Source organism: Melanaphis sacchari, unplaced genomic scaffold (genome assembly GCF_002803265.2).
Source record: "Melanaphis sacchari strain LSU unplaced genomic scaffold, SCAv2.0 Contig0_pilon_pilon, whole genome shotgun sequence".
NCBI classification, from domain to species: domain Eukaryota; kingdom Metazoa; phylum Arthropoda; class Insecta; order Hemiptera; family Aphididae; genus Melanaphis; species Melanaphis sacchari.
In genome coordinates, this window is record NW_020270366.1 from 9,736,358 (window position 1) to 9,758,433 (window position 22,076).

The window sequence follows — 22,076 nt, forward strand, 5'->3', positions numbered from 1 at the left end:
TTTAATATGTAAACCTCAAACAAGATATCTCAATCCCTAAATTACCTATGATTCATCATACAAAATAAATCTACATTTATATTATTGGTTTAAAAATCTGTAAACTTAAATGTAGAACATTTCCAAAATCTATGCAGCCAAAGTAAGACATTTCTTACCATTTCTATCAGTACAATTTTGGGAAATACAGGGTTGACTAATAAAAATTAACCAAGCACAAGACACAATTTTTACCGTGTTAAACCAAGTGTTACTTAAGATCGTTTTTTTATATATAGTAATTTAAAAATATAAGTCAGAATACCCATCACTTTCAATATGTTACTACCTATTCATTAATTACAATACTATTCATTTTTTATTCTATGAAAATATTAAAGATTAAATTTCATTATATACCTAACTTTGTTTAAAGTGACTTTTAAGTACCTATATTCTTTTTAAGCTTTTAAAGCATTCTTCAACTCAAGTTAAATCACAAATGTTCTCCAAAAATTTGACAAATAAAATATTTAATAAAAACGCAACAAAAAATAACAATGTAAATCTTATTATATTAATACACTTAACATTATATTATGTAGGCATTAAATAAAAAATAATTATTAATTAATATTTAATAGTCTTGGAATCAAAAATATAATTTAATACATAAATATACAATTAATAAAATAAATGTTAATATGTTACATAAATAAAACTAAATATATAAAATATGAATAAATGTGTCTTATAAATATAAAAATAACACTTTTTGGTGTATTAAAACATTAATATGTAATTAACATAAATTAATGTGAACATAAGCATACCGAATAAGTCTTGATATTCATTCTATTCTGAAGGGGCGAATATATTTTGTACTGTGATAGATAATATTTACATGGGCAGAATTATTGAAAATTATTAGTTAACGATCTAAATTATATCCTGGGAATAAAAACAACAGAGTTTTAGCTAATTTTACATTTACATTCATGGAATAACTCTTCCCCAATTCTGCTCTACACGATGGACATTGAAACACATCAGCATTAAATGATCGTCTAAGACATCCCTGAAAATTATTAATAATTATTATTATTAATTAATATTTTTAATAAAAATAATTACAACCATAAAAACATTTCAAACAAATAAGTAAATATACATCTATTTTTACTTACTTTACAAATGTTATGAGAACATTCAGTTGTAATTGGTTCAAAGACAATTTCTTGACAACATATACAAGAAAACATTTCTTCAACTCTATCCAAAAATGCCTTAAAATTTAACCCAAACAGAAAAAAAGTGTTAGTAAGTTAAAAAATACCTCATAAAATTACAACATAGTACATACTTTTTTGCCTTTTTCTAAAAATTCTTTGCAGTCTTTCCAATATTTTTGATTGGCAATGTCAGCTGTAATAAGTGTTTCTGCTTCTTTTTCAAGTTTATACTGAATTTTTGATTTTTTTCCAGAGCAATCAGTGACTTCTTTTTCCAAAGAATTGTTCATATGGTCATTATTCTTACACTGCTCATTGTCCTCAATGTCAGCATCTTGTAGTGTTCTTTTTCTTTTAGACCCAGATAATTTTGATTTTGTGTCATGGTTAGCAACAGTTGGTATATAATTTTCAGGATACTAGAAATCACATGATATTATTTACACTATTTATAATATTTATTTTTTTTTTTAAACAGTTAACTCACAATTATTTTAAGACCTAATTGTGCTATACGCTTTTTGCCTTGTGCTGTCCAAGGAGCGGGTGTGGGATCATCGCGTTTTAGAACAAAACGCCATACAGTGAATCCTGATATTCCAGTTTCAGGATAATACTTTGTTACTTTATAAATACCATCATACCTATAAAATTAACAATATTTACCTTTATAAAGTTGATAAATTATTTATATTTTTTTTCAATTGTGACTAAATTTTAGTTTAGCTAACTATATTTTATTAATCAAATTAAAATTGCAATTTGTTAATTTTTGAATTGTGAATAATTTATGTCAATTACATTTTTTATTGTCATCTTAATTAGTTAAAAAAAAAAGTTATTTCCTATCATACCGATTTCCCAACTCTGGTGCATATTTTGAATGTTTACCAAGTTTATAATTTCGCACGACTCTAACTGGTTTGCCTTTTTTCCAATCCACAGCTGTAGCTCCTTTTTCACTATCAATTTTTGCATTGCAATTAAGTGCCAAAGCTCTAAAATATAAAATGTAAAAATTATTACAAAAAAAATTTACATAAAAAGTTTCACATAAAAAAATTACCATACCTATTATAACGTGTCAATTCTTGATCACAACTCTGCAGAGCGGTACGTTTATTTCCTGACAAATCACGTCCACCAGAACCAGTATACAAGAACTCATCGCCGTTGTCAACATCATCTTCATAACCACCACTTAACACAATACTAAAAGCACCCTGATTGTCTCTACCATGTATTCCTCCAACAGGAGGACGGTGAATACCAGCTTCGGATACCTAAGAGTAAAAAATTTATCAAAATATTATAAAAGGTTAAAAAATAGTTTTTGTCAACTTACTTGTACACGGAATAACCATGTAGTTCCAACATCAACACCAGGAATGGGGCCAAAATGATTTGATGGCACAATATTACATTTTTTTGTTCTCCCAACACATGCCATACCCTTACCCCAATCTCTTTTTGATGTTGACACAGATTCTGGTGTCTTTTTCTTTGAAGATTTTAATTTTTCACCAGCTTTGACAATTTCGTTTTCATCATTTTTACATGACGGACAATACCTTCAATATTTTAACAATACATCAAAACATAAATATAAGTGAATTAAAAAATTGACTAACCAATCATCGCGTGGCATCTCTTTTAAAGGTGGCGTAAGACATTCCATATGGTAAGGATGATTGCATTCATCACACATTAACTGTTTATCTTCGTTCTCTTTTCCACCGCAGACACGACACCCACATTCCTTACATGATTTGTTCAAGTTGTCTTTGCACTTGATACAATACAAAGCAGCCGCTCCTTGACAAGAAAAAAATATAAACTTAATATTTTTTCTTTAAAATAAAATATATTTTACTTTAATTTACTCATGACAACAGGTTTAGTTTGCATTAATTTATCGTCTTCTGGCGTCCGCTCCGAAAGTAACAGATAAGGTTTTATTTTATAGATGTCATCAAGAAACATTAAATGACAATTTTTTAACACTGCATTATCTAACCCAACAGATACATCTCCAATAACACTACGGCCTCTTCTATTAGTTTTTATTTCTTTTATCAGAACATCATACCAATAACCACGTTCTTGAGGGTAATCAACATTATAATTCATGAGAACTCTATCATTAGCTTTTAAGTTTTCAATAGGTAAAATATCAGAAGCATGAGGCCGTATTTCTTGCAATTGAACTTCAATGGGAGGTTCTTCTGGACATCTAAATAAACATTTATCAGTAATTAATAGTTATAGTATAAATATAACTATAAATATAAAATATTTACCCTAAGATTTCTGCAACATAAATTAACCCATCATTTTCCACTGGACTTTTAGGATCATTTGGTTTATTTACTACACCGCTATCTTTTTTTATCTTGATCAATTTACTAATAAACCACGATCCATAGGTATAATCTTTTACATCAACATAATCACCGACTTTAAAATACTTACTTTCTTCAGAATCGTCCTAGGAAAAAAAATTAATAAAATAAACTTTTTGAATTTAGGAGACTATAAAATATTTACTTCGTCTGATACTGAATTAGTGGCAGAAGAACAACTTGGAGTAGGTGTATCGTTTTTTGAACTTATTGTATCTTTTAATTGTTTTGGAGAGTTTAATTCAGGAACAGTTACCCTAACCATTAATTGAATAACATCATTTACATTTATACTATAATCAAAAAGCCTATATTGGTCTTCCAACTGAAACATAAATATCATAATAATTGTTAAAAACTAATACAATTAAATTAATTTAACATATATATACTATATTGTGTATAATTTTCATAAGAGTTAAGTAATGTATATATATTTTATTTGTATGAACCAGTACACCAGTGCAATATCATACTAATAACATGAACTAATAACTAGGAAAGTTAAATAAAACCTATACTTATTGCGATAAGAGAATATTATAATAATCTTTGTGTTAGAAGAGTTTGGTCTTTGTTTAACTAGATAACCAAGTATATTATACAGGTTAATCTAATGATTGTGTTTCAAAACTAAAACAAATTATATTATCAACTTATGCGATGTACAACGATTCTGAACATATAAAATTTGGATCATATAATTTAAATTCAGTTGATACGAAACAGTAAAAAAATCATCAATAATAACATCAATCAATATAATTCATCGAGAGAGATCATATTGATATGAATTCTATGCAAATTTACACTTATAATACTTAATTGTTTATACTGAACCTACATCAAAACTGTTTATTTCTAAATTCTCATAGAAATGAAAATTTTTAATTATGCATTGCATAAATGTATTAATGACTACCTAGATACACTATATTGCTAATACCTATATATCAATTGGATAATTCATGTAAGATGGTCAACAAGCATGAAATAAAAAAAAAAAAAAAAACAATGTCAGACATTATTAATACATATTAGAGTGTGCATACCAATGCTAAAAAACCATACAATTAGTGGAAGAAATTATACTGTTTCTAGACACATCAGGAATTTAAACCAAAGGCAGTATATTCAACCAATCAGTCGTTCTTACTTGCTTGCCGGCAAAAAACAATCTCTGATTTTCTGGCTTGATGTTGAATTTCTCCTCTACGAGTTTTTTGAACTCTTTGAGCACAGTTGTCCTGGATGTAGGTATTGTGACCGACACGCCACTGTCCATCATTCTTACTTGCACATACATGATCACAGCAACTTGACTATTACGTTCAGTGATATCCAAAAATTAATCTTTAGTTACTCGTTGTTGTTACTTCAAGGGTGGATGTACTATCCTGCAAAGTAATTAGTTAGACTAAAAAAAATACACAAGTAGCAGTTTTAGAAGATGGTCAAGGGTACTTTCTTCCCTCCCCCCATATAACCTTAATGCTTATAAATTAATAAGGCAAATATTAATTACCAGTTTCCACAAAACATAGCAGATAAAAATAACCCATACGTAAATTCTTAAATGAAAACAATACTACCCTAATATGAAAAACAAATACAATGTAATACCTATGTACAATTAACAAGTTATACAAAAATAAAAATTGATTCGAATATAATTTGACATCTAAAAGTATATTGTTAACAATTTTAATAAAATAAACTCTCTATTTATTAAGATTTAGTACAGATAATTTATTATTATTTGTGTTGCATTAAAAACTTCTTTAATACAATTTTTAACAATCCACAAGTGCTGAATTCAACAAAATGGATACCTATCACACTATATTTTGAATCATTAATAAAGATAAATTTAGAAAACAGTTAAGATTATATTATACAATTATATGTTATTACATTATACATTATATACTTTAACAGTACAAAAATTAAAATATATTCAAAATTATCACAGCGAATGAACTTACAAATGTAATAGTTTATTGCTATGTTTTGTGTCAGAATTATTAAATCGTAATTAATAAACTAAATCATTGTTTAATAGTTGTTATTTTACATTTATAAATGTGAATAAGTCATTTAAGTAGGTTAGGATATTATTAAATATTCATTATGAAACTAAATTATTCCCAGAAAACCTACGTAATAGAATTATTTCCTAAACAATATTATAGGCATTTACAATTCTGTTCATAAACTGTAGGTAAGTAGAACATTTTAAAGCATTTTAAAACATTAATACATAGATACATCTACCTACTCTAATATATTGTATACTAATATAAATAAATACCACCTATGCACACATAATCTTTAATTATAAGTAAGAAGTGAAAACATTTATACTAATAAGTTTTTTTTTTAACTAACATATACTTGAATATTTATTGTTTCGAAAAACGTTAACCCCCTCTTACAATAATCAAAATAAAATCAGAGAAATACGTTCAGCGGAAACGAGTCCACTGGGAAATGAGTTACTCTTTTTTAGTTTTTACCTGCTTTTATGAAACACAGTTGATTGTCATCTTTTTTCGTCACGACAGGATCAAAATACGAGACATCGATATTGAAATCCTAGTAGTAGACAGGGACGAAAATGGTGAATTGGCGACTGACAAAGGACAGCTCTTGACCGGTAAACAAAATGAAAACACAAAACAATTTTGGCGGGACGACGCGAGTGCGAGTATGAGACAACGTTGAATGTAGAAATCCGCGCCAAAATGATAAAGTAAAAGTAAACCTGATAAACTGACAACAAAAAAACTACTGTCGACCACTTTACTGAAGTCAGAAGTACTGAATAGTGAATACTGATTATATAAGATTGAAATTGATACTTGTTACTGTACGCGCGAGGACACGACTACAGTCGACAACTTCAACGGAATTTAAAAATTACGTTCACAATATTGGTCAATGGCGAATCTGATAACCTGTGATAATAAATTGATAAGTGTCAAAGTGATGAACTGATGGCACGTCAATCCATTTTTTTTACTTTTTTATTATATTTATCGGTAAATAGATAAATTTAATTTATCGGTATTTGGATTCTTAGATTTTGATATAGTATATTTTTAGTTACAAATAGTGCATTAATTACCAATTCACAAACGATAACAAAAGTGTCTATTATTCGAATTGCACATTTAGCTTAAGTACTATAATACTCTTGTGTAATATATACTTAATATTTTGTAATTAGTGGAAAATAATACCACACTCATAACACGAGAATCGACATTTGTAATATCTCAACAATTATTAATCAGGGTTTAAATTTATTTAAAAACACATTTTTAAATAAAAATTTTAATTTTATATTTAATTTATTACTATATTACCCACGATTAAAGATAGTACTATCCTACTTTTAATCGTGGTATTACTTTAATTACCTAATACTTACAGTAGATTGATTAAATTTTTGAGTTTAATAATTCTTAGATTTTTTAGTTTCAATAAGAATTCTTAATCTTAATGACAACTATAAACATAAAAATTTTAAATTTTATGCATTTTCAACAATTTACAAATTGTCAAAATTTGAACTTTTAACACTTTAAAAAGTAAATTGTATCTATGAATCTTTAAAATTATTAAATATCAATAGTATAAACTTATGAGAAATTTTGTATCAAATTTCTAAACATTTTTTTTATTGATGTTTATTGAGAAAAAACTAAGAAAAATTAACACTTTCTAACTTCTAGAAGTATTTAAAAAAAAAAAAGTTAAAATATTTAGAATCAAATAACTATATTAAGTGTAAAAGATGGTCATATAAACATTTCAGTGAAAATTAAAAGTATATAGAGCAATATTTGTTTTTTAATTACGACAATCAAAAATTGAGTAATATAGTTATGTTTAAATATTCAATGCTGTACAAATTTGAATGTCAAGTGCTTATAAAAACTTGATTTGACTTTGTAGTAAATCTTATGAAGGTTGGTTTCTTGAGTTTAATTTTAGATCAAATAGTTTGTATATTTTCACGTCTTTAATTAAACCTATGAAGAACTTTCAACGTTCTATTCAATTTTTAAGTATTTTTATCCAACAAAAAGTTTCTTAGTCTAGATTTTAGAAAAACAAAACTAAAAAAAATTAAAACTTTTTAAATGTTTATAAATAGCTCAAGAAGAAGAAAATTATTCAAAAACTTATACTATGTACAAGAAATTCTATCATAAACATTTTGTGAAAATTTCAAATACCTATGGACTTTATAGTTTATACAATCATTCATTTTTGAGGATACACCTTTAAAATAAAATACATTTTGTCAAAAACCGAATTGGCATGAAAATTTCTTTTTTTCCTTTATTTTCTTATTTTTCCTAATCTCAATATTTTTGTTGCATTATATAACACGCACATGTCGCACATTATTGGCAAAACTAGATAATTGTATGTGTACAATAAAAAAAAACTAAAAGCTAATATATATATATATATATATGTGTGTGTGTGTGTGTGCATGTGTGTATAATATACTACTTTTATTAATTCAATTTAACCAATGCTATGTATAGTAATAATAGTATATTGACTATCCATGGGTTCCACTTGAATAAATAAAACTTTCATGTTTACTGTTTATTTGGCACAACATAAATTTTTTTACATTCCTCTATTATATCTAAGTACTTGATTATTAGGCTAATGTTTTACCTATTTTAATTTAACCTTTCAATACTATTTCCAAACTAAAACTTTGGACAGCATTAATTAACCTTTTCAGTATTAAGAATACTCAAGCTCTTAATAAATAATATTATTAAATCCAACTTCTGGTTTCAATAATCATTTAGTCTTAAATTTATCCTTTAAAAGATACCAATAAATAAACCAAGTACAACTGGTTTTTGAATATTAAATATGATGTTGAATATTTTAAGGTTATTTTTGAAATGCTTAACAATAAAAATAAGTCGATTTGTTTATGAAATGCACATTTATTAAACTTGAAATAATGTTTATTTTGTATACTTATTGCCAAATATGGATAATGATACATTTTAAAAGAAAATTTACTTAGAAAATAATAATAACTAAATAAAGTTTGAAGAATTGTTGAACCCAAATATAAATTTCAAATAAAAAAATTTCAACCAAAAATGAATACATTTTTAAAGGTCTGTGCAATTTTTAACAAACTAACAAAAAAAATTAAGTAGATTCTTATTCAAAACTCCATCATTTGATCAAAAAGCTGAAAAATAAATATAAATTTAGGTTATTCAATTGTAAATTATAATAATTAAAAATTTGAATTTAGTTTATTAAAATTACCTGTAAGGATATCCATGCGCTTTTGATTTAAATATAGATAGAATAACACTAAATAAAAACACAACTAATGCTAAACCGCCAACAGTCATTATTTTACGTGTCTTAGAATCTGTTTTCTTAGTGTAAGAATCAATCATTATCACAGCTCCAAACACCAATATTGTATCTATAGAATTATTAAAGAAAAAATGTATTTGTTTAAACATAATTTACTCCTTATTTTAATATTTTATTAATTATCATTTATAAATTTGTATATTTACAACTAACTAAATGTAAAAATATTACAATTATAGTTTCTAAGATTTATGATATATGCTGTCTTAGTAAATAATGTGTGTCAATAGAGGCTAATTTTTATTGATTGATTTATATTTTTCAAAGATTTCTGAATTCAAATAAATATAAATAATCATCAAATATTTCTATAATATTACCTAGTTGGTGCCAAACATCTGTATATTGTATTGTATTTACTTAATAAAATTTTAATTTTTGTAGAATTCAATGCGTACACTTAGAAAAATATTATCTAATCTAGGATGACCATACGTCCCATTTCAAAAAAATTGTCCCTTTTTTGATCATCATGTCCTGTTCTGACAAACTCTGAATGCGACGCTTTTTATCCCGTTTTTAAAAGATGGTATCATTTTAATCATGTTATTTCCATATTATTAAATAATGTTTGTAAAAAAAAAATATCAATGTATTAAAAAAATATAAAACAATTTTAAAAAGAGTAACATATTATAATTATTATTTTATCATTTTAATAAATTATAATTTAAATATAATTGGAAAAAATAAAAATTATTATATTAATAAAAAATTGTTAGTCCTGTTTTTTATTTTTATAGAAATAGTCACCTTAATCTAATCCCTAAAAAATTATTTTGGTTTCAATTCTTTTCATTTATATTTTTCAAGGTTTGGTATATTGTATTGTAATTTTAAGATTGTCATCTTTATGGTAGATACTGTTTAATTTACTAGTGAATTTTGCATATTAGCAAAGGAAAATGGTAAAAAAAAAAAATAGTAAGATTATAAAGTCGTGTACAAACACTACAAATTCACCCTACTTAATCCTTAAGTTACTTAGTAACACAAATGTTAAGTTTGTCATTGCACCACTATTTAACATTTACAACAAAAAGATAATTAAACAGTACTGTAAAAATAAAATACTACCCAATATGTTAATAACATAAAATTTAAGACACCTAGTTAAATCATTTTTACAAAAACCAAATTGAGTTTTATTCAAAAATATTCTAAACATAAAAATTTGGAATTTCTTAAAGAATTTAAACCTTCTTTATTTATATTAATGTAATATGGATATTCTTTTTTTAATCTACATACTATACCATAAAAAATTATAAAAAGCATACTCAATATAATTATGATGTAGGTTTCAACAATAAACTGTCCTTGTGAAGAATTGTGAATATAAGTAATAATGCCTTGTTGATTGCGATGCATTAGTGGTGGCCCTCTTATGTGATTCCACATTTGTCCAGAAATCATATTCAAACAGAATAACTACAAAACATAGCATACTATTTTTTTTGATTGACAAAAGATAACAAGCACTTACCACAGAAAAAACTCCCCATAAATTTTTATTAAAAAACATTTCCATATTATTTCGTCTGACATATAAAAATGATGAGCATATTGCAAATAAGACAGATAATGCCAATGTACTTGAATAATTTGGTGGTCGGAATATTCGTATCTAAAATAAAAAATTTAATTCATATAATTCTAAATATTATACAAGATTAAATCAATAAATTAATATACAAAATCTATTTTATATAACAACACATCTCAAAATAACTTATTATTTTATTAAAAATTGAAATATAATGAAAAAACATGTTGGATTTTTATTATCAATATAAACATAGAAGTATACTGACTTGTACATCAGTTCTTTCTTGTATCCATTTAGCAATCATTTCTGATGCAAAACCGACTCTTTGTATGTCCATGGTGTCTAAAGGTTTTGGTTTACCTTTTGCTGGAAAATGCATGAATACTGGAGCAGTATTAATTCGCAACTAAATCAATAAAAATATTAATTAATTAATTATTAAAAATAAAAAGTAATTAAATAATACAAACCGCTTGAAAAATGTCAGACCCCTCATCAAAGTCAACAATTCCAAAGTATAAAGGACTTTCAGTTAGTCTATGAGAATAGCGATATGAGTTAGCTACAATCATAAATTCATCACTAGCATGCCTAAAAGTACAATAATTTTTTTCTTAGGATTTTAATGCATACTATTTGAATATTCAAATATTTCAGTTTTAATAATTATCAATGCAGTACTTAATAAACAAAAAAAATTTAAGTACAAATATAAGGAAAAATACCCGCATATTGAACATTGTCTATGGGATGCCATTGCTGTAAACATCATAATAACTGAATAATTTCTTGGTGGTGATTTGACAAATTCCTTAAATTTAGGACCATTAAATTTAACCAAGAATTTCTTTTGGTATAGATCATTTAACTGCTGTACTTTTTGATCAAGGCTCTAAAAAACAAAGTTATATAGTAATTAATAAAATTTGATATTGTTTAATACTAAATATATTTAACTTAATTTTTACTCCAAAGAAATTTAATATCTAATTTAGAGTCTAAAATTCTCATAGTTCAACTAACAGTTATTTTTATTTTAATTCATAATGAAGAGGTTATAAATTTAACTTATTCGCCAACAAATTGGGCCAAAAAACATAAAAATTTAACAATAAGTATACTGTTTGTCATTTCTCAACGTGAAAAAAAAGAGTATTCTACAAACCACTGATTAAGAACAGTTATCAGTCAATATAATAACATCGGATTTTGTTTAATATAATGAATATATTTTCCATTAATAGGTATATATTGTTGATTATTAAAATTTATTAGACCTTAAAATTCAATTTAATATTTATGTCCGCCCAAGTACTTTAAATTATTAAAGTATTAATTATAATTTTTAAGACATTAAAATAAATTGTTAAATACTTATTTTTTTTTGTCATATGTATTATTTAAAAAATGTTGTAAAAATATTTATTGATAGTGATTTCAATTAAATTTCGGCCTAAATTTCTTCCAAAACATTTAGAACTAATTGAAATTATGATATTTTGCTAAGATCTTACCTTAGGACGCTCTTCCCTGGCACTTTCGACAAAAGAATTTAAAACAATAAAAGCACAAAGAATGGTTTTTAAATACATTTTTAAAAGATTTGAGAATTTACGTGAATTACAAAAAAAAATACATTCTGAATTTCTAACACTGAATCAATAAGTTGTATATTATATACGATTTATTGCAAACTAGAATATTTAAAAATTTAAATATGTATGATGTACCTATACCTACGTTTTGTAGCCTATAGGATATAAACAAATATAATAAAAAAAAATGTAGTGACGTTGACGTTACGATACAGATTACAGAACAATTTTCTCGCCGGTTTGATAACATCAAGTCATCAAAAAAGTACTGCCAACTTAAATTTGTTGATAACTTTTATTTGTTATCAGCGTAGAACTAATAATGAAAAATTCAAAGTTGTGTTAAATTATAACTACTAATTATTAGATTTTAGAATTTCCTATAAATGATGATCAATCTAAAAAACTCATTGCTCAGAGTCTTAAAACGATATACTAATTTAATCAATATTTTCTAAATTTACCAATTGACTATAACTTATAAACAAAAACGTATGCAATTGGACAGTATTCAACATGTATTCATAATGACAGTAAAATACTGAAATTGTTTTGTACTTTAGTGTAATTGGCGTGGATTATGGATAGCACCTCGATTGTGTTGGGCAAATTTACTCGTAAATAAATGTCGCACGCCACTAAGCATACAGCAATACTCATTCGATTACACTACTTATAGTGCTATGACACTATTACTATTTACCGGTTGACATTGTAGATTGTAAAAAATTAAGTATTATAAAAAAATTTAAATCCTTAAGTATAATCAAAAATTCTAAAATTCAGGTATTCAGAATTTATATGACTTATGATAAACATCGTAAGTACCTACTATCGAGTAATGAAGTAAACACTAAACAATAAATTATTATTTATTACCCAGTGTTAGGGACGTTAGGGTGTCAACTGAAGTCTTAACTACAGATATTTCATCTACATATCTGATATAATTTATTTCTATAGGTCTACTTAGTATTTACTATTATAGTATTCAGTATTTTCCACGATCTATGATATACTTAACTAGGTATTTATTTAAGGTATATCATGATGTACTCTAATGGTTTATCACTTTATCTTAAATAATTAGATATTTCTTATTTTATCTTATCTATATAGTAGTAGTATGTACTATGACTACAAACTATGTATGGTTCCATACTTAAATCGTGGTCTATTAAAACTTAAAACAGTATATTTATCTGTGGAGTGTAGACTGTGATTACTGATTAGTGATTTGATACTTTGGTCAAAATGGACCATAAGTAAATAAGTTATAACATCAAAGTATGTTAATATATTATCTAATTCTTTGTAGTAATCATTTACGTCCAAGATGGTAATAATAATACAGAATATACCTATAAATGATAAAGTACATTAGTAGTATTATAGGTATTAGTACTTAAGTATATTTGGTATGTCCTATTATTTATTATTGTCTAAAATTGTTTTTAAGTTATAAATTTATCAACATAATACGATATTATAGTAATTACTCAATTTATATCTTATTTTTTAATGACGTATTTGAAAATTATATAAATAACATATTTTTTTCAAAATATTTTTGTTTACTGATCTAAGTTTAACTCTTTTGACCTTATTTTGTTTACGTTTAAAGTTATAAATCGTGTGCACCTATATAAGTACCCATGCATTTTAGTTAAGAGTGAAGACATTTTATAAATGCAATTATTGAATTATTGTTAACAGTTTTTTATTTGTAACACAAATAGTATACATTTTTCAAATAGAGAATATGACAATTAATAAATTTGATTATATATATAGAAAATTGTTGCTTACTAAATACTTTGTAAATGGTTGGGGAGATCCTGAAAAACTTAAAAGGTGAGTAGACTTAATAATATCCTTGTAAAAAAATAAATTATTTGTTGATGATTTTACCAAAATAAATAATCTCATAGTTATAACTCAAAAGTAAGACTCAATTACTATAATTAATTCACTTTTATAGGTTATTTTGTGGCTTTTTCTTGTTATTATTAATTATTACCAATATTACTTATTTGTAAATTATATTAGATACAATAAAATAATAGTAATACAATTTTAAATAACTTGTAAACTAGCTAACTAATCAATCTCTTGTAGAAGACAAAAGCTATAAAAATTTTTTATTTTATTTTTTATAAGTACCCTACTGACCCTATCACAAACTTAGCTTCAAGGGATAAATTAATTTTAATGCATTTTGTATTGAATATTGGAAAGTTTTGTATAATACCTTATATATTTTTTTAAATAATTGTAATTTGTAACAAATTTAATTAATTTTATGAAGATAAATATATTTTTTTTTAAATATATTTACATTTTAAGATCTTTTCACTGATGAAATAAGGTACGTTTAAATACATAAATGGTTTTCTTATACAATTAAATATTCTAATAATTAAGTCACATGAATATTACTATCGCTGATAAATTTTATAATTTATTTATTGAAGTATTGTTAATTACTTTGTAATAATAGTGTTAAACATGTAATAATCTAATTTTTTTCATTATTATTATAGTTTATTTCAGTTTAGAAAGCATATTATAGATCGAGACTCTTGTTTCAAACTTGTATCATCTGATTATCCTGTAAAAATTGTTAAAGTAAATAATTAAACACAATGAAATGATTCAAAAATATATATTAAAGTTAAAGCTAAATTATAATTATTTATTTTAGAAAAAAGAAGATTCTGATTCCATAACGTTAGAAGGTGTATTTCAATCACCTTTTTCATATTATCTTCCAGATATAGTGCCAAAAGAAAGTCACCTTGCTCATTTCCAAGTTTTATTACCAAAAAAATGGCCTTCCAAAAATTTCAAACCTATATGTGTACACATGGCTGGCACAGGGGATCAAGTAATTACTTTACTATTAAATATTTTAAAACAGGTTATGTAATATAAAAAATTGTATTTAATAATAACTATAATTTATTAAATATTTATTAAACATTTTTTTTTTTTTTTTTGTGATAATCTTAGTATTATTGGAGAAGACGAGCTATGTTAGCAAATCCACTTTTAAAAGAAGCAGCGATTGGATCAATCATACTAGAAAATCCCTTTTATGGAAAAAGAAAACCTAATAATCAAGTGTTAGTTTACTATTTTATACATATGTTTATTTATATACTAGTTATTATATGAAACTCCCAAGTTCAATGCTTAATAGGCTGGTATTATATATAGATTTTCAGATAAATTTTTATTTTATTTTCAACAAATTAACGTTTATTTTTTATTGTATGTATTTCCACTTAAAATATTGGTATAATTTAAATGTAGAATAAATTCTTAATTTTGATGTAAAATTCAAAAACTAACTTAACTCTTGTTTGGTCACTTTTAACATTTTAACAAAAAATAAAAAAAACAATCTTTTTTTTTTCTCAACTAAACTAATACTATACTAATATATATTAATTGCGCGTTCAACTATATATATTACTGCATTCGTTAAACATAACTTTAATTTATACTTCAAGGACCTAATAAATATCAAAAATATCACTAATAAACAATTTTTAAGTTTAATATCAAATCTCAACTATAAAATAATGTTAATACATATTATGATTAAATGGCAAATTATTTCAGTTTTTTAATTTTGTTTCCTTCAATTAATCTAAAACCAATACAAGTATCATTCAAAATGATTAATAATTGAAGTATTTATAAGCCAATGGTTATTTTTCAAATAATACATACTCTAATCTATATATTTTTTTAACTGTAATTTTACATACTTTTAATCAATGATGTAATAATGTTCTACACAATATTTGGAAATATAATTTTAAATTATTTTAATAAGTGTAGCAAGCTATTTATTTTGATAATATAAAAAATATACTATATCAGTAGATTAATACTATATTCTGTATATTAGAAACTAATTAATGTCTTTGTAATGATTCTTTTTGAGATTTATAAAAATTACATTGCATGATTGTTATTTAGTCACTTTATTTAAAGCATGATACAATCATAATCATACATATTCACATTTATATTTATTTACAGTAGGTCTATTTTATGCAATGTCTCCGATATTTTTGTAATGGGAGGCTGCTTAATATTGGAATCCCTTGTATTATTTCATTGGTGTGAACGTGAGGGATTTGGACCAATTGGTGTCACTGGTTTATCAATGGGAGGCCATGTAAGTATTTTAGCAAATACATTTTATATATTTTAAAAATTAATAAATAAACATTTATTATTAAATAATTACATTAATTATTTTGTTATTATATTCAATTATGTTAACCTAAATTATGAAAATGTTGTCTAAGGTCAAAAATTATACTTAATTTGGTACTTTTAGTTTATGGTTTGTGGTATTTAATACCTAAAGTTATATGTCTTTAGTTGATTCTAATATTTTTTAGATGGCATCATTAGCTGCTGCAAGTTGGCCAAAACCAATTGTTCTTGTTCCTTGTTTATCTGGTACAACAGCTTCTGGAGTATTTACAGAGGTTATTATAATTATTATATTGTATAAACTTACATCCTACATGGCTACATAAGATAAAGAATGTTTACTATTCCCTCACTTTAATAAAATTTAATTGTTAATATTTTCAAAAATTCTTAACAAAATATACTAACAATATTTGTGTCTGTGATAAAACAAAATTTAAAATAACAGATTTTTAAAGTTGATTTATGGAAAACTAAATTCTGAATAGGTTATTGAGAATTTACAAAAACATTATTTATCTATAATCTATGAAATAAATATAAAATATAACAACTTTTTCTTTTATGGATGCATACAATAAATTTTATAATCTATAAATTATTTACATCAGTACAGTGATGTATTTATGGAGGAGATATAAGAGATAGATCCTCTCACTTGCCCTTTTTTTATTTTTTAAGATTTTGTTTAAACTATACTGTTACTTATATCTATGTTATTCTGTGAGTTATGAGTGAAATTACCATTGATCAAATTTAAATATACGTGTTTATATGTCTATATTTAATTAATGATATTACATAATAATAACAATGTAAAAAATAGAAAATTAAAATTTATTTTACAAAAAAATAAGACGTATAATAAGAATAATTTATTATGTTCATTTGTTATTATCATAAAATTCCTTACACAGAGTAACTGAAGTTAAAAAGTTGTAATAGCTATACCCAATTTTTTTTTTAATGATAAATTATTTTTAGCTGAGATACTAGGCATCAGTATTAAAAATATACACAATTTTTAGGGGACTATTATTAATTATATAATTTAAATAAGCTCTAAAATGTTATTTCATATACCCCTCAAGAAAATCCTTTATACGCTCCTGCATCAGTCATGTGTAATCATTAATTTTATTTTTGAATAACTATATATGTTTTAATTTAGGGTGCTATAAGCTGTGCTATTGATTGGAATTTACTTGAAAAACAATATAAATCAAATTCTGTGTATAAAAATGAAGTTGGAAACATTGATAATGAAGTCAACAAGTTGAATGTAATTATTTATATTTATTTATTTTTTAAATTATTTAAATAAAAGCTATTATTTTCATTTTTCACATATTTAATAATTAAGTATTTGGTCATATTTATACTCAAAATAAGAATTCTTTATTTACATTTTTCATGACTTTATCCCTAATATAATAATATATAAGATTTATCTTATAATTATTATTTCAAAATCTTAAATCGTTAACCCTTTTTATGAGCAATTTAAAATTTTTAAATGGTTCTTTAAATATTTCTATAACCATTACTTTACTGTAAATCATTTTCCAAGTACCATAGCCGATCATAACATTACATTAAATTATTCAAATACAAACAATTGATGTTAATTTTTCATTATATAAATGTTAATATACCATATTGTTATATGTTTTAATTAGAAATGTATCTGCTAGATTTCAACTTCTTATTTAATATTGACCTAATCCTCTGGTCCACATCTAATTTAGATCAACTTCAGACTTCACTAATACATAAATATTTTTATTTTATTAAAATTTAGTTTTTATAATTATTATTATATTTGTTAATTATGATTTTAAAGCAAGTAGTCTTACAATAATATAATTTAATCTATAAATATTAAACTGTGCATTTCAAATATTTTCTTTAATTTTTTAATACATATTTAGCTCAGTTGATATAATTTGAAATTTAATAATTTATATATATATATATATAAATCACAAAATGTCAAATCTCACTTGCCTTGTAGTATGAAAAGGTAACGCTATGAAACAGTATTGCTGTAACTGATGTAATGATTTTTCACTTAAACATTTGACTAGCATGTGATATTCTATGAGATAGTAGTCACTACAACATTTTGGTACACTCAATGTGTTATTAATTATTAAAATGTACTTATTTGTTAATTAAATTAAATCGTCAAATAAAAATTTACTAAGAAATACTATTTAAATTATATACGTGAAGAAAATAATAATAAACAATGCACTTTTTGCATATTAATTAAAAATTGAATAAAAATATAAACCTAAATTCTTATTTTTATTTACTAAACTCAACCATATGCTAATAAAATCTCAGGTAAGAGTTTGGAAGTGTTAACCAACTAAGTGATCACCAACTAAAAGTTAGATTACTTGTTTTACAAATACCTTAATTAATAATTATTATTTGCTTCAATGTTACAGGTAAAATTTAATGCGGGTAAACAATTTATAAAAGATATGAATATTGATTCACATTTTAACGTCCAGTCAAATTTAATGTTTGATGATTTAAAAAATAATAATAGTTCATTAAATATATGCCAACCTCAACAGTTAAATAAATTAAAACTAACCAATCCATTTGAAAATTTGGATGATCCGTCAATTGAAGAAAATAATGAACTTCAAATTAAAAAAGACTTAAAACAAACAAAACACATGATGAGATTTTTCAATAAACATTCAAAAAATGAAGGTTATTTATAATAAAATATTATTCATGAGTATATTTTTTTTCTTGTTTAACCAACAGCAGAAGAGACTGTATAAACAATACTACTCTTCTACTGCCATCATTTTTTGATGTATACAAATTCTGCAAAACTATATGTATATTAATCATAATTATTCATTGTGCTGTTTTTGTTTTTAGATTTAAATTTAGAAGCATTGAGTTTTATGAAAGGTATTATGGATGAATGTACTCATTTGAAAAATTTCAAATCTCCTGTTGATATGGATATAGTAATAGCAGTTTGTGCGAAACGTGATGGTTATGTACCTCAACATAACATGGATAAATTAGAAGATGTTTGGCCTGGTGCAGAGGTCAGATATGTCGATACAGGACATGTAGCTGCTTTTATACTTCACCGAAATACATTCAAGTAAATTTTAAAAATTAATTTTTTATTAAGTATTTATTTTTAAATTAAAAAAAAAAAATTAACTACTTCATAAATTAAAAATCTTATATATTTATAACTATGAAAAATTTGATTATTATAATTTTATAATTCTATTGAAATTATTTCACTTATAAACAAAATGTGTACACCAATAATAAACATGAAGCTTAAACTTTTCAAATAATTTTTGCTTATAAAATCAAAATACTTTTGCTCAAAGAGCATAATCATAAAATAAATAATTATGCATATAATATAATGAAAATATTATAAATTTGGGTATTTATCAATTTCACATTTCAGGAACATAGTGAATAATTTAAAATTCGCCATATTTTGAAATTTTACCTCCAATCCCAATTGTACATAAAATATACATTTTGTAGTTTTCTAATTTCAAACATTTATTTAACTGTGGAAGTTATATTATAATTGTATAATTTTTTTTTGTTTTGTTTATAGAACTGCAATAATTGATGCATTTCAACGAGCTCAAAAAAAATATTATGATAAACCTTTATAATGTGTAATAATTCAGAGCTTTAACAGTATAACATAATTGATCACTAGAACGATTAATTGGATGTAAGACACTAATTTTATTATGTTATTTATGTTACCGGTATCTTATATTTAATAAAACAAATCGCTCTGTACAATACTATTTTTATGAATATGTAAAGTATTTTTGTATAGTAATATTACATTTGTCTAAACATTTTGATTCTTGTTATTTTATATTCAGAAAGGAACACTATTTAAGTTACATTTTGTAACAATATGTTTTTTTTTTTTTTTTTTTTTTTAATAATAATAAGAGCTATAAATCTTCTATATAATAATATATTAGTCGTCAGAACTCAGATTTGATGATACTTAAATAAGTAAAAATATTCTTGATTATGAAAAAAAGTTCATATATTTACATGTTTTTACTGAATTATCCAAATATTGCGAGTTACAAATTTGAGTTATTACTTAACAAATTCTATTACAAAGTTTTATTTTTTATATTTTTGGTCAACTAGATCCAATTTGTTACCAAAACCATCCCATAATTGAAAATCTAAGTATTTTTACTGCCTCAAAGGGTTATGATAAACATACATTATTGTAAGATCAATACATTTATTTGCTCATAATCTAAAAAATTATATATTTTATACAGTGATATCTATAAATTATAAATTAAATATAAATGTGTACTTATATTTTTGAATTATTAATTTTTCTTTTTATTTAATCAAATAGACCATGTAATTTGTTATTTGATAAATCATCTAAATCCATATGTCAGATTAGGAATTTCTAACTTTATACATTTTTACTACTACTCCTAAGCTCTATAGTCCATGACTCTTGGCTTCCAAAACAATCCTTTTCCACTCATCTCAGTCTTCAGTTGTATTTCTCCAATTTTGTATACCCAACTGTTGTAGATCTTTTTTACATCATCCAATCATCTGCTTTTTGTTCCTTCCATTCTTGCATACATTATTAATTTAAGCATTTTCTCCTTGTCCGTTTTTTTGTACATTACCTAATCATCTTATTCCTTCTGCTTTCATACTATATTTTCCATTTCTAAAATTTATTCAATTTTGTTGTTACTTCTTATCCTTCAACTTCCTTTTTCAAATACAACACTACATATTTTTCTAACCACTTTTCTTACAAATATTTTTAATTTATTGCTATCCACATCTGATGATGTCCAAGTTTCAGAACCATAACATAATACAGATCTTATAAGAGTTATATATAGCTTCATCTTGGTAGATTTAATAGCAGCTTTGATCTAAGGAGTGGTGATGTTAGCAAAGTATGCGCGATTACCAGCCAAAATTCTTCTGTTTATTTTTTCGGACATGATTTATTAAAATTATTATTATTAAGGGAAGATCAAAGATAAGTTAGGTTACTTGAAACTTAACGACTTCAAAGCTATTTACGCCGATTTTAATGGTTTGAACACTTTGACATGCTTCCACTGAGCATAGTTTCATGTATTTATATAATTTTTCTGTGTTAATTTTTAATTTCATAAAAAATAATTTATTTTCAATATTAGTATAAACTTCTCTCGTGGTATTTTCATTTTTTTTTTGCTATTATTTAATGTCATCAATGTACTATGTACAGTGTACACGCAAATTTACCGCGATTTATTAATGATGCTTCCAAACTATTGTGTTGATAACAGCTCAAGTAAGACAATGTTAAACAGTGTAGATGACAAAGTGTCTCCTTGTCTAACCCTTGATTTAATATGGAATGATCAATTAGTAACTCATTGTTCCACCAACCTTAACTTTGGCAATCGTATTGGATAAGTATCATTTTTATCAGTTTTATTATGGGACACCATTTTTTGCTAATGCTATTGCCACTTTGTTATTGCTATTAAATGCCCGTCAATAGTTAATTAATAAGAGATGTATATCAGTTTTCACATTCTACTCTATTACCCTTCTCGAATGT

At 24.3% G+C, this 22,076-nt stretch overlaps 3 protein-coding genes across 4 annotated transcripts; 1 reads left to right on the forward strand and 2 right to left on the reverse strand.

Annotated features, from left to right (window-relative positions):
• Positions 1-730: 730 nt before the first annotated feature.
• LOC112596690 (E3 ubiquitin-protein ligase UHRF1-like) lies at positions 731-6,495 on the reverse strand. Its single transcript, XM_025342461.1, has 13 exons — positions 6,130-6,495; positions 4,770-5,010; positions 3,759-3,938; positions 3,512-3,699; positions 3,095-3,444; positions 2,843-3,026; positions 2,557-2,782; positions 2,283-2,494; positions 2,066-2,209; positions 1,699-1,855; positions 1,343-1,630; positions 1,167-1,265; positions 731-1,057 (listed from the first exon to the last, which is right to left on the reverse strand). The coding sequence occupies exons 2-13, from the start codon at positions 4,917-4,919 to the stop codon at positions 911-913; spliced, it is 2,325 nt and encodes a 774-aa protein (XP_025198246.1). The 5' UTR covers positions 4,920-5,010; positions 6,130-6,495; the 3' UTR covers positions 731-910.
• A 2,250-nt stretch (positions 6,496-8,745) lies between these two features.
• LOC112593071 (tumor suppressor candidate 3) lies at positions 8,746-12,340 on the reverse strand. Its single transcript, XM_025337319.1, has 8 exons — positions 12,116-12,340; positions 11,327-11,493; positions 11,072-11,192; positions 10,867-11,007; positions 10,539-10,679; positions 10,333-10,483; positions 8,936-9,101; positions 8,746-8,855 (listed from the first exon to the last, which is right to left on the reverse strand). Exons 1-8 carry the CDS (start codon positions 12,191-12,193, stop codon positions 8,840-8,842), a joined length of 981 nt encoding a protein of 326 aa, XP_025193104.1. The 5' UTR covers positions 12,194-12,340; the 3' UTR covers positions 8,746-8,839.
• Positions 12,341-13,334: 994 nt separating this feature from the next.
• Positions 13,335-20,250, forward strand: LOC112591917 (protein ABHD18). Of its 2 annotated transcripts, none has more exons than XM_025335872.1 (10): positions 13,335-13,535; positions 14,740-14,824; positions 14,901-15,083; positions 15,209-15,321; positions 16,250-16,388; positions 16,618-16,707; positions 17,604-17,714; positions 18,889-19,162; positions 19,340-19,574; positions 20,058-20,250. In XM_025335872.1, exons 1-10 carry the CDS (start codon positions 13,486-13,488, stop codon positions 20,116-20,118), a joined length of 1,341 nt encoding a protein of 446 aa, XP_025191657.1. In that variant the 5' UTR covers positions 13,335-13,485; the 3' UTR covers positions 20,119-20,250. The 2 variants fall into 2 exon arrangements, with proteins under 2 accessions (XP_025191657.1, XP_025191648.1); XM_025335863.1 differs by lacking the exon at positions 13,335-13,535 and adding an exon at positions 13,913-14,050.
• The last annotated feature ends 1,826 nt before the right edge of the window (positions 20,251-22,076 follow it).

Excerpts from the sequence above, each read along its gene's own strand:
- LOC112596690 (XM_025342461.1), bottom strand. The coding sequence starts at position 4,919 with ATGTATGTGCAAGTAAGAATGATGGACAGTGGCGTGTCGGTCACAATA. Across the intron at positions 2,783-2,842 it reads GAGATGCCACGCGATGATTG|GTATTGTCCGTCATGTAAAA; the intron begins GTTAGTCAATTT and ends AAAATATTGAAG. Across the intron at positions 2,495-2,556 it reads CATGGTTATTCCGTGTACAA|GTATCCGAAGCTGGTATTCA; the intron begins GTAAGTTGACAA and ends TTTTACTCTTAG.
- LOC112593071 (XM_025337319.1), bottom strand. The coding sequence starts at position 12,193 with ATGTATTTAAAAACCATTCTTTGTGCTTTTATTGTTTTAAATTCTTTT. Across the intron at positions 11,008-11,071 it reads GGTCTGACATTTTTCAAGCG|TTGCGAATTAATACTGCTCC; the intron begins GTTTGTATTATT and ends TTATTGATTTAG. Across the intron at positions 9,102-10,332 it reads CTACATCATAATTATATTGA|ATACAATATTGGTGTTTGGA; the intron begins GTATGCTTTTTA and ends ATAATTCTATAG.
- LOC112591917 (XM_025335863.1), top strand. The coding sequence starts at position 13,959 with ATGACAATTAATAAATTTGATTATATATATAGAAAATTGTTGCTTACT. Across the intron at positions 15,084-15,208 it reads TGGCTGGCACAGGGGATCAA|TATTATTGGAGAAGACGAGC; the intron begins GTAATTACTTTA and ends TGATAATCTTAG. Across the intron at positions 16,389-16,617 it reads GTTTATCAATGGGAGGCCAT|ATGGCATCATTAGCTGCTGC; the intron begins GTAAGTATTTTA and ends AATATTTTTTAG.